The following is a 13294-nucleotide window of genomic DNA, read 5'->3' as shown; positions in this document are numbered from 1 at the left end:
ATAGCAGCTTGACAATTTGACCCAGAAAATGTTGACATGAATATATATGTGGACCAGGAATATATATATATATATGACAAATTGACAATGTCCTGTGAGAGGGAAAAACAAAAAATTGGGAGAGAAGTGAGAACATGCAATTAACTATATATATGAGACAAACATAAATATCTTTGTAATGTACATACCAGACAAAGCTTGAAATGGAGGTGTTGGTGGCCAAAACAGCTGCCATGGACAATGACCTCGCCTCTGTAAAACGCACCATCAAGGGGACCTTCAGCTCCATTGGTGCCAGGGATGGCTAGTTTGAATTAGGAGCAGTGGAGTAGGCAGAAATACTGCAAGGAGAGTCAAGAATATGATCGAAATAGTTTAGTGTCTTTATATACAAAAGAAGTAAATTTTCATAATAGTTTTACGGCTTTTTCATATGTGTGTGGCTTAAATCTATTGGAATTTGGATGATTTACTAAAAACTAAACAGAAAAAATAATTAAAAGTGATAGAATTTGAAAGAGGTAAAGGAGTCGACAAAGAGTTTATAAGTTATGTGAAACTAAAAATATCACATGGGCTATTATGTTAAAAGTTAAAGTCAAAGGGGGTCAGTTGACCCTCCTCTACTAACCCAAGCTACCGTTAGGAGGCAGCGAGAGAAAAAAAAAATTGGCAAATATTAATAGTAGCAGTTATTTCATTTTATTATTATTATTATTTACTTTTGTTTTTTTTAGAGAGCGGACCAAAGGCCCAAACAAAGAAAGAAAAAGAAAACCATGCCCGAACAGCTAGAAGCTCCTCCTTAGAAAAATACAAGTTCCTAAAGAATCGGCAACACTGGTCTTCGTAAATTATTGAAGAAACCCAGAATGGTTGCCTTAAACTAAATGCTAGTACATCTTATGAGACTTCTTGGTGTATGTTTTTGGGCTGGAATTATGCAACAAAACAATTAATAAATTATCCACATGCATGTACTGATATTCGATTTCGCTTGTAATTCCACTAGTTGCATTATTTACCCTCTGTCAAGGAGACACTAATCCAACAAATAGAAACCAGATTCTGAGTAAAATGGCCAATGGTTCAAAACACATGGGCAGAATACAGTAGTAGAGGAATTTGAGAAAATTTCATTAAATTTACAACTGTTGAAGGAAGTTGACATCATGTGTACTTCTTCAAACTAGAGTTTTAGTCGTAGAGTTGTAATAGGAGAATGTTCTAGATTTCCTATTTATGTTCGGATTCTATTACCTTTCATGTACTCTGTAACTCCTTATATAAAGGGCTCCTATTATCAATAATACAACACTCAATTCCCTTTTACTTCAACACGCACTACTAGAATTTTGCTCTTAGACATCACGACAATTACATCGGTGAGGAATTCACGCGATGTGAAAAAATATCATTAACATCGATTCCTCAAATACCGTTTTGTATGCATATAACTGACATCATTTTTTACTGTTGACTGATGTTTATATTTTGATTCCAAAATTTTTGAAAACACGGAAAGACTAAGTTAGAAAATTTCGTACACGCGGAGAACAAAATTTTCCCACTTTACTTTACTTCACTCTCTCTCTCTCTCTCTCTCTCTCTCGCCCTTCCCCGAAACCCTATCCCTCTCCTCCTCTCTCGCCCTCTCTCTCCCCCCAGTCCCAATCTTTGTGGCTTATCTCGGAGGTGCAGCCTGGCGTTGACTCGTCGGAGGAAGGCGAAGAAGATGGTGACTACGGTGAGCCCACTCTGGTGGTTGGAGATCGTGACGGAGGAGAGAGAGAGTCCTCCAGATCCACTTTCTCTCTCCTCCACGGATCTGAGTTCTTGTTTCCTTTCTGTTCACACCCAACCTCCTCCTCCATCTCCCAACGGCACCGAACCATCCTCTTCTTCCTTCGTCGACTCCGACCAGAACCCGACCCTTCTCTGCCTCTGACCAGCACCCGGCTAAGAACGAAGAGGAGAGAGAGGTCGGGTGCGAGGGGTTAGGGCTCAAAGATGGTGGATGTTCCAGAGTTCAAGGCCCCTGTTTCGGAGACGAATCAGAGCAACTCCAAAAGAAGTGTGCTTCAGGTTTCCGAGGTAATTTGAATCTTTTCAGTTTTTATTGATATTGAAATTATTGTTTTCAGGCGCTCTAATCTCCTCAATCTATTCCCTTTCTTTAGCTGCAAACCAAAGCGATTAATATTGGTTTCAGGCGATTATGCGAACGCTATAGAGAGTTAAACTGGTGAGTTTCTCTTCTTTTATTTGGTTAATTTGATTTTGTTCTGGAATTTGGATTTATATGCACGAAGGAGTGTGATTTGGGTTCAATTGGATAACGATTGCTGCAAGTGAGTTTGATTTTCTCTTCTTCTTTTTTAGGGTAAATTGGCTAGCTGTGTTTGAAAATTTGTGTGGAGTTATTACAGCTGTGTTTGTGAGATTTCTTCATAGAGTTGAAAAGTAAGAATGTGAAGAGGAGTGAGATATATATGAAACTTTTGGTTGTTTTATTTTTTTATTTTTTAGAGAGGGTCTCTTGATTGTATATCTGCTTTGACATGTATGTTCCTGTTGCATTTTATGTTGTGCTTTTCTTCCAGCTGCTTGTGTTTTTCTTGGAAGAATATGAAAGAGAGTGAATCATACATGTTTGCTTCAAAATGTACAAATTTGAAACTGAAATATCTGAAGGGAATGTGAAAACATGAGTAGAGCGTCGCCTAGTATTGATTTGAAACTGAGTTTGATCAGAAACATGCTGAAATGAATTTTGAGTAGCACTATCAAAAGGAAAGTTTCATCTTTCCGTCATGCTGGAGTAGTTTAGAATTTAAAGTCGTTTCCTTGTGCAAGAAAAACCAGCCTTCGTCATTTCAGACATAGGAAAGTAAATGGTTTTTTATCCACATGATTAGGACTTTCTAGTGTCAAATATTGAACCAAAGCTGATACAAAATTGTATTTGCACCTAATTTGGTGAAAATGTTCTTTTCTTTTCTGGTTGTCTTCTTTCTTATGGACGTAATACAATTTTTTGTTATGTTTGAAGAGCAGGACCAATAATATCATGCAAAGTAATAGTAACTACTGTAGCCTCTTCCGTTTCAATCATAGTTGAGTAATTGGTGATTATTTCTCTGTTTTGGTGGTAAACAAATGCCTCGATACAAAGATCTCCCGCTGTTCGTGTTTACACAGTCTGTGACGAATCAAGGTCTCTATTGGTGTTTTTTTTTTTTGTTCCAGTTTGTATAAATTTGTTTTCGACATCTTATTGATCTAATTATTTGTGGCAGGTATTTGATAGTGAGGAATGTTCCATCTTAAGGCAGGGTTTGTGATTGTCGAGCTCTTACTTACAGGCAAGACGTCAAGGCAAGAGATATTGAAGAGTATAAAAAGTGCAAGTTTCCAACGCACCAGGTATATTATCCTCCTGATATCTAAAGAGATCTGTCAAAATTCTTGATTCTCATTTCTCACTTTTATTACATTTATTCTTTATACGTATATCTATGAAACTAGTTCTCAACTCATTGGCACATATTTTTGCTAGGTTCATTGGCAGCTACACCAAGGACTGGAAACTCAAGTTACAAGTATTTTTATCTTATAACAAAGTGCTATTTTTTTCCTTTTTCGTTTTACTGTATCTACAAACCGTTTTTGTCTTCATATGGTTTATTTGGAAGACTTCAATCTTGTTCTTTTCTTTTGTTGTTGTATATGGAGAAGTTTAGGCCATACATCCTCTTCTCCCTACTCTTTGTACTCTTTTTATCAATAGTATTAATGATAATTTTCTTTTGCTTACCATTAGTATTCTCATTGTGAAACTTCTCTAGCAAAGAAACTGAGTTAGTAATCACTTCTAAAATAGAAATTGAAGCAAAAAGAACGAAAACACAACAACTTCAAATAACAAACTGATGTTATAAATGACAAAGGACATCAGTTCTTTCTATTGAACTTATGTCTAATACTGATATATAAATCAATATATTTCTTATGTAAAACGATGTCATAGTAGGAAACAAAATCAGTTTTTTATAAATCAAACGATGTCTAGAGTCATTTTATACATCGGGAGCTTATAAGAAACTGATGTCTAGAGTCATTTTTAACATCGGCTAAAAACCGATGTCTGGGATTTCCCGATCTTTAACATCACCTACTAAGACATCGGTACATTTTTTTTTTAACATCGGTTTCTGGCCGATGTTAAAGGCAAAAATTCTAGTAGTGACGTTATCCGAACGAGCTTTAATCCTAGCCCAAGAAAAAAAAAAAACAAAACCCTAAAACCCTAAAAACTGCCGCAGCTTTTCAACCCTAGCTGCAAGCCCTAGCCACAAGCCCTGCAGCTTACTGCCGCAAGCACCGCAGCCCCCTACAGCCTCCCCACCGCGCAACTGCTGCCCCCCGCAGCCCTGTACCCAGCCCACGCAGCCCTGCTCAGCTCGCCTACCCTGCATGCACACTTGCGCGCGCCCCTGCAGCCCATGCTGCCACTGCTCCCTGCACACGCATCCGTGTACGTGCCCATCGCTGCCTGCGTCCCTGCAAGCCCGCGCGCTACTGCCTGCAAAACTGTCGCAAGCTACCGCAAGCCCTAGCCCGTGAAGTCCTGCCTTCCGCCCTGCAGTTTCCTACCGCAAGCCCTGCAACCCCTACCGCAAGTCCCTGCCTCCTGCCCTGCAATCTGCGCTCCTGCCAACCCTCCAGCGACGCGCCCCTGCGCTTCTGCCGCACACCCAGCGCGCCCGCAACCCTTGCGCAACATCCCCGCAGCAGCTAGCCTTGCTACTGCCCTTGCTCCTGTAGCCCCGCAATACACCAGCAACCCCGCAACGCTACAACCCCTGCTGCCCCACGCGCATAAGACCCGCTGCAAGCCTCGCTTCATCATCTCCTCGGTTAGCTTCGCTCCATCACGCCTGCATCAACACGCGCGTGACTCAAACCCTGAATCAATAAGTAAGTTTTTACGATTAAAGTTCATGGTTTCTTGTCTTTAAATTCCTTTATTTGCTGCAAGATTTGTATAATACGAACATGGGTTTGGTTATTTAATAAGCGGAATTGTGGGGATTCAAGCTAAACGGACTAAGAGTGTTCGTAATCAATGAACTAAGAGTGTTCATAATAAATGAACCTAAGAGCGTTCGTAATCAATGAACTAAGAGTGTTCATAATATTCTGACTAAGAGCGTCTGCAAGCATCAAATTGTGACCATATTAAACATCATTGTTTCGGTCTAATCCAAATATTCTTGGAAATCGATTTCTTGGTAGCATAGCTCGGAAATCTTATTATTATTAGTGTTCGTGGAAGCATTGACTCTGAAACTAATTCGTTCTTATTTCACCCTTTTTCAGGATGTCAAACTCGAACATACTCGATTTTGTTCCATTGGATTATGCAAGCAAAAGATACCTTATGGGCTTAGGATGTTGAGCTCCACCTTATTGCTCGTGACTTATTGCATACAATCCAAGAGCTTTGTCCTATAGAAACATCTCCAGATCCTTAAACTGAGAAAGATAATTTCAGGGCACTTACCTTCACGAAACGTCACTTGGATAGTGACCTCCAGTTTGAGTTCATAAATGAGGATAGCGCTATAAAGCTATGGCAAGCGCTTCATGAACGTTATGGCAACGTTCGTGACTCCATCCTTCCGAATTTAGAAGCAGAATGGAATGATCTTCGCTTCTCTGACTTTGATATAGTTATACAATTTTATTCGGAAGTTCTCCGCATCACAGGAATGATGCACTTTTGTGGCAAGACGATCACAGAAGAACAATTGATTAAGAAAACCCTCAATACCTTCCCTGTCTATCCTATGAGGTCCTGTGATTTATTTAGGACTCATGTAAATGCAAGACGGATCACAAGTTTTCAACAGCTTATTGAAGCTATGAACAGAGAAATTGATAGGCCTCAAGATGGCTATCAAGAGCATGGTCCCATGGCTAGAGAAAGTCGCCATCGACGTCATGATCCATACGATCGAAATGCTCGAGAAGGTAATCGCCCAAGGCGACAATCACGCGACCGTAGGAGCGGTGATTTTGAGGGAAGAAGGGTTGGAAACCATGGACCCAACATTGGCCATGGTCATCACTTTCCAACACCACTGGTCCTAGGGACCATGCACATTGCGCCAATGCGCCTCAACCAAGGGAGAATCCTTTTCATGGTATCTCTTTCTGATATGGAACGTCTGATCAATGGGCCTGAGTTTGCAGTACCTAAGAAGGTAGCTGCTTCACAGTGATCAAGACATCGAGTTCAAGAAGACTTTAAATCTGGCGATGAAGACAAAATGCCGCAGATTTTTATTTAGAATAGTCTTTTATTTCCAAGAATTATGTAATGGCAGTTATGCCTTAAATCAATAAATGACATTTTGTTTTAACTCTTTCTCACTTGGCTCACCTAATTAAGTATGATGTCTACGAAAGTAATTGAGATTAGTGGTACTTAAGAGAGCCTCGGTCCACCGACATCTCTTCCTACTTTCTTGGTCATATTTGATTGGAGTCACTGAACGGATTGAGTGACTACAATCTATCTAAGTTTGATTTTTATTTTTGGATTGGACTTTGGTTAAGAAGCTTTGATGTAATCATTGGCTATGAATAAAGTGTCGATTCTTTTACTTAATGTCTTGGACATACCTTAATTCAAACTTTATTTGAAAGATATAAGATTCAATGGTTTTCATGTGGAAACACATTGTGAGAATGGACAAGAGTTCCTTTGCATCACCTCTAATGACTACGGACATAAACGAGTGAGTTATATGCAACCACTATTCGAGTCATTGAATCCAACCATGCCATGAGAGATATGGGATTCTGACACATATAGGCTTTGGCATGACCGTTTGGGACACTCAGGTCGTGACATGATGATCTGTGTATTAAAGAAAGACTTCACACGGACATCAATTTTTCAGAACTAAAAGAAGTAAGAACCAAGAATTGGTTCGAGGAGCTGCACATGCGCCTCATGGCGCCATGATTTTGCAAGACTGTCCACACATGGCCGGCACCGCCTACCCCCTGTGGCCAATACATGGAATTGATGCCATGTATGGAGACTTGGCTCCTCTCTCTACTTCTCAAAGTAAATTGTGACATTCTGGCTCAACCAAAACCTTCATTGGTTGATTATAAGGCCAAACTTTCATTCTGTAAAGCCTATTTTTTTTAGGATCAAGATCATCTTATGCAAAGGACACTAATTCCATTCTTACATAGAATCCAAGGGGATTTTGTGGATCGATTCAACCAACTTGCGGAATACTTAGATGTTTTATGGTGTTGGTTAATGTGCGGAAACGCTGGTCACGTATCGCGCTATCATCCACTCGTAATGCTGCTTATGATGAACTCCTAGCCCAGAACATATGGCTACGAGCTCACTACCCAGATCATCCCATTCAGTCAATTTGACTTGATAATGCTAGAGAGTTTATATCAAAAATTTTCGATGACTATTGCATATCATTGGGTATTGATATTAAGTATCATATTCTCATGTACACACCCAATTGGTCTCGCGGAAAAGCTACCATTAAAAGACTATGATGGTAGCCCGGACTTTGGTAATGCGCACCAATATTTCTGCTTGAGTTATGCAATATCGCATGCAGCTATGCTAATTCGTCTACGACTCATAGCAGCCACTCAACTTTTATTTACGTTACAGCTAGTGACTGGGTTCGATTCTAATATCTCGTACTTGTGCATATTTGAATGTGCGGTTTATGTGCCAATTGCGCAGCCACAGCGCATCAACATGAGTCATTGCAATGAATGCATATATATATATATATATATATATATATATATATATTTGTGTTGGACATAAGTCTCCAACTATAAGTTTGCTATGTAGAACCCTTGACAGGCGATCTCTTTTTCACTGGATTTGCGAATTGTCACTTTGATGAGACAGTCTTCTCGTCGTTAGGGGGAGATTAGAACGTCAATGTTCAACAGAAACGAAAAGAATTGTTGTGGTCTGTCCCCACTATGTCTCATCTTAATCCCCTAAAAGTGACGAGATCACATATACCTGCTGCAAACATGTCTGCAAGGATTGATGTCCCCACAAGAGGACATGGCGCCACCCAGAAGAGATGGGCACGACACCACCACCATGGATGGCGGTATAGTGATGCCACAATGTGGCATAATGGCATCATAGGCCATGGGTTCCGCTAGAGAGCGTAGGAGACCCATAGGTTTGATGGATTCTCGCCCTAGGAAGAGAGCGAGTTTGGCACAACTTGATCCATTGATCATTGATACTCAAAATCAGTCTCATGAGAATATTCTGGATTGTGGTTATGTCCAAGAGACATCGTTGGGGGACGCCTCAATGTTAGAACCAATTCCTAAGAATATAGAGATCTCTACGAACTACACTAGTGTACATGAGGACGTGGAATTACTGAGACCAATGGCATCGAACCTTACTCCGTTGAAGAATGCCAACATAGAGAAAATTAGCCTAAATGGAAAGATGTGATCCAGGTTGAATTGGATTCACTAACGAAGAGGAAGGATTTCGGGCTTGAGATGCCAACACCTCCTAACATAAAACCTATTGACATTAATAGGTCTTCATTAGATAGCGTGATGAGAAAAAGAGATGATAATCTCACCTTATGACGCAAGGCTTCTCACAAAACACCCTAGAATCGACTACGAGAAGACATATTCTCTCGTAATGGATGTCATTGCACTCCACTATCTTGTCAGTTTGGTAGTTTCCAAATAACTGAACATGCAGCTTACGAATGTGGTCACTACGTATCTCTATGGGGATCTAGATACAGAATATAATGAAGGTTCTTGTGAATTTCATTTACCCAAGTCAAGTGACTCTAGACGACGGAGCGCGTTTGCAACGAGGTTGAAACGCTCACTAAAGTGACTACTTGATTGGGAAGGGATATGATGAACTATGCCCATGCGTTTCGATGACAAGTTCCGGATTTGCAATTGTCGCGGTTTATGTTGATAAACATAATTGGAACCCTTGTGAATTAAGGAAAACCGCTGAACACCTGAAATCCGAGTTTGAGATGAAGGACATTGGGAGAACACGGTTTTATCTAGATTTAGAACTTGTATACCGTGTCAATAGATGCTTAGGCATTTTGATAAAGTCAAAGATGCACTCCCATGGTCGTCCGTAGTCTTGGCCCTAAAAGGGATCCGTTTCGTCCCAGGGATGATGACGAAGACGTGTTAATAGCAGAAGTGCTTACTTATATGCAATAGGCGCATTATTGTACTTAGTACAATAGAAAACTGGACACCTCAATTGTTATAAACTTGTTGGCTAGATATAGCCCCGCGTAATGCAACGCCATTGGACTGGTATAATGACAATCTTTCGTTACTTAAAATGTACGATAGATATGGGCTTGTTTTATCCCTACAGAGAGAAAAGAAATAATGGAAGTATGGGATCGGACCCCACAAGGAAAAATGCCACCTTCCGTGATGTTGACGCCGGTGCCGCTATCGATGGTGGCCAACGTCCTCCTCCTCCTCCCCTCCATCAAAATGACAACGATGTCTTGATGGGTTTTGCTGATACAGGGTATCTCTCTGACCCTCACAAAGGTCTCTCCCAAACAGGTTATGTCTTTACCATAGGAAGCACTACTATATTTTGGAGGTCTACAAAGCAGAACCTTGCTGCTATTTCCTCAAATCATGCAGAGATTATTGCTCTACATGAAACCGTGCGAGAATGCATATGGCTAAGGTCTGTAATTAGACATATTCGAGGAACTTGTGGTTGGAAGTCTACCATAGATGAACCTACATGCATTTATGAAGATAATGCAGCTTGTATTGAGCAAATGAAATTAGGTTTCATCAAGGGCGACAACACCAAGCATATATCGCCTAAGTTCTTTTACAATCAGCAATAACATTAATCACTTCTAAAGATTGAAGTGAATCAAATCTAATAAGAGGATAATGTAGCGGACTTATTCACTAAGTAGTTACCTAAATCCACATTCGAGAAACATGTGAAGAAGTCTCGGATTGAGAAAATTATCCGAACTCCCATAATTGTAACAATTAAGGGGAGATGTCGATATCAGGTGGAGGAATGATGTCTACATGATCGATCTCGAAGAGTGAAGGACGTGTTGTGCTCTTTTTGTCCTTCGACCAGGGTTATTTTTGTCCCACAAGGTTTTTGTTACTTGGCAAGGTTTTTAACTAGACAACGATCAAAGCGTCATCACTAAGTTTGAGCGGCACAAGGGGGAGTGTTGAAGGAAGTCGACATCATGTGTGCCTCTTCAATCTAAGGTTTTAGTCTTAGAGTTGTAACAGGAGAAGGTTCTAGATTTCCTAGTTATGTTCAGATTCTATTACATTTCATGTACTCTGTAACTCCCTATATAAAAGGCTCCTATTATCAATAATACAACACGCAATTCCCTCTTACTTCAACAACAACATAAATGAATGATATAGCTTATGATGAGTCCAGTACAGGCATAGATGAATCCGTATGCCCTGATGAAAGATTTTAATTTTCATTCATGTCCAAGATTGTTCTACACTGTTATGTGAGTTCCTGCTGAGTTGTTTTGCATATCATTAGCACCCGGTGCAGCTGCTAGACCTTCACCAGGAGTGTCTAAAGCATGTACACTTGATTCTCTTCGCTTAAACTGATCGATGTGAATTGAGATCTTTCTTGTCAAAATGCTTTGCCACTTCAACCAATTTCTCCCAAAATGTGCTGTCAGAAGAACTAATGGTTCGCAAAGCTGGCCAATGAGAGCAAAGGAAGTGATACATGCACATCAAAAGAGCAACCATGGAGGCCACACCTGCGATGATGAAGAGGCCTCCGAAGCTGGAGACACGAAGACTTGGACCCTCTGAAGAAATTTTGGCACTTTGATCCTCACAGGTAGGTTTGTTATCAAAGTAATCAAAGTAAGTCAACTGAATTCTATCCATCTGATTTTTGTCTTGAGTCATGTTCAAGATTGCCCTCGACATGTAGGATACCAGCGGGGACCCTATTGGGAAGGCCTGTTATGTAAGAAGGCATATTAATAAACTAAAACAAAGGAAACATTGAACATTACTATACATATCATGTTTAGTTTACTGTGTGCAAAGACGAGGGTTGAAAAGGAGAACCAGAATATCATTCCAAGTTGTTGCTGTGGAGGACCTCTGAACTCGGTGTTTTCCCGGTGCTCAAGAAGCCATATTACAAAACCTGTAAATATGAAGGCTACGCCGGTTGTCAACCAAAGATCCAAGCTTAGTGGCTTCAAGAAAATCCAAAGACTATTCCTCTCACTATCTTCTGTCAAAACCATCATGGAAACTCCTGATTCAGTATAAGGCAACATAAAATCTACATATAATGAGCGATTAGCTACAATTGTTGTGTCTCCCACCACAGCGTCATATTTCTGCATTTCAATTCACGAAAAACATAATAAGAGACATTAACCAAAAAATAAAGGAGTATGAGTGGTAGACAGACATCAGCAATATATTTAATGAACTCAATAGTTTGTAATTAAAACTTTCCTGGAGATGAATTTGATAAAGAAGATCATCATAAGTCCCCACGAAGGCAGAAAACTCATATGAAAGGGAAAATGGCAGTTGCTTTACTGCAGCAAAGAATATATCAGCAGAGAATCCTGATATATGGTGGTTGTTTTCGAATTTTAGGAATTCATTAAAACCCTGTTCCATGGGAACTCCAATCCTCAATTTCGGAGGGATGTCTGTAGTGTACCTTGGCCAGATTGGTTTCTCGAGTGTCTTCCTTTTATCCAACTCTGCTGCTCTATTCAGCTTTCGGGAAAGTCCTTTCTTTTGGTTCCAATATCCAAATATTCTTTCTTTTCCGCCAATCACATTAAATACCTCAAAGGTTGAAGCTTCCAACTGTCCCTTAACCAACCGGAAATTCCCACTGAGGTTTTCAAATTTTAAATCTAGGATAGCTTCAAGAAGATTTTGACCCTTGTCACCAGTTCCCAAACTTGCAAGATCAACTCTGCTTGCTATTCCAACCTTCTCCACTGCCATTGCTAATGCCCAAACTGTATCATATGCCCACAACCCAAAGAGGTTTACACCAGTAATCCTTGATTTTCTGAACCTGAATATTTTCATTCGCAACACGAAGTCTTCAAGCTCTTTTGACATTGGTATATATGGCCTTACTCCCACTACACCTTGCATTGAGTTCATGGTTCTTGAACCCACAGGATCTAATAAAGTCGATAACCCTTCAGTAACAATCCATCCATACCCTTCGATCATCATCCCTGCCTTACTTGCTAATAAAAACAATTTGGACCCGAGGGAAGCAGTCATATGGACCAAAAATATTCTTGCTCGAGTTGAATTCAAGCGGTTAAGCTCCTTTAAAATTTCTCTGTCATTATAATGATGAGGAATGACACTTCTATGAGGTACTCGAGCTCCAACTTTCTGGAAAGCGTCTTCCAAATATGGAATTAAGCTATTTCCATACTCCGTGTTTTCATAGATGAGAACAACTTCCAACCAACTATAAGCTCCGACAATGGCAGCCATGGCTTCTACTTGAGCAGAGTCACTAAAAGCCGTACGAATGAAAAATGAGCTATGGGATGGAGAAAGAGATGGACTACTGGCAGAAAACGAAAGAATGGGAACATGATTCCTTCTTCCCAGCTCTATCACATGCTTCGCTTCTGCTAAACTTTGAGGTCCGATAATGGCACTCACATTTTCAGTGTTTATCAAGTGCAGCGCTGTTTCAATAGATTGGTGAGAGATAGATTATCTCATGGATAAAAATAGGGGAAATTCATTATAGATGTTAAAGTAAAATGGCAATTGGAATTGGTCTGCTCATTTCATTTCATAACCCCTTTATATAGGGAGAGAATTATAATGGAAAGAACAATTACAATGATGACATTAACTACTAATTGGTCCGTAATCCATGCTGATTGATGTTAATCGGTAATTGCTTGATTCCCTCTCCGTCAATCACTTTGACGAAGGCACACAATATGTTTTTCCTTTAACACTCCCCCTTGTGCCAAGTTAAAGACGAAATGGTGCATGAGTTGTTATCTCACTAAAAACATTGCCAAGTAACAATAAAAACCTTGCGGGACAAAAATACACCTTGGTCGAAGGAAAAGAGCACAACGCACCTTCTACATTTGAGTATGACATGTGTGTGTTAGACTCCCCCTGACGT

At 40.1% G+C, this 13294-nt stretch overlaps 1 protein-coding gene across 1 annotated transcript; it reads right to left on the bottom strand.

Moving 5' to 3' along the window:
- Window positions 1–4615: 4615 nt before the first annotated feature.
- Window positions 4616–12636, bottom strand: LOC121052809 (glutamate receptor 2.7-like). The gene is made up of 4 exons (XM_040518693.1): window positions 11701–12636; window positions 11193–11492; window positions 10859–11100; window positions 4616–4940 (listed from the first exon to the last, which is right to left on the bottom strand). The coding sequence occupies exons 1-4, from the start codon at window positions 12634–12636 to the stop codon at window positions 4616–4618; spliced, it is 1803 nt and encodes a 600-aa protein (XP_040374627.1).
- Window positions 12637–13294: the final 658 nt, after the last annotated feature.

This window comes from Rosa chinensis, chromosome 4, assembly GCF_002994745.2.
Source record: "Rosa chinensis cultivar Old Blush chromosome 4, RchiOBHm-V2, whole genome shotgun sequence".
Taxonomy (NCBI): domain Eukaryota; kingdom Viridiplantae; phylum Streptophyta; class Magnoliopsida; order Rosales; family Rosaceae; genus Rosa; species Rosa chinensis.
The sequence above is the reverse complement of the archived record's forward strand: the minus strand, read 5'-3'. Positions and strand labels throughout refer to the sequence as shown.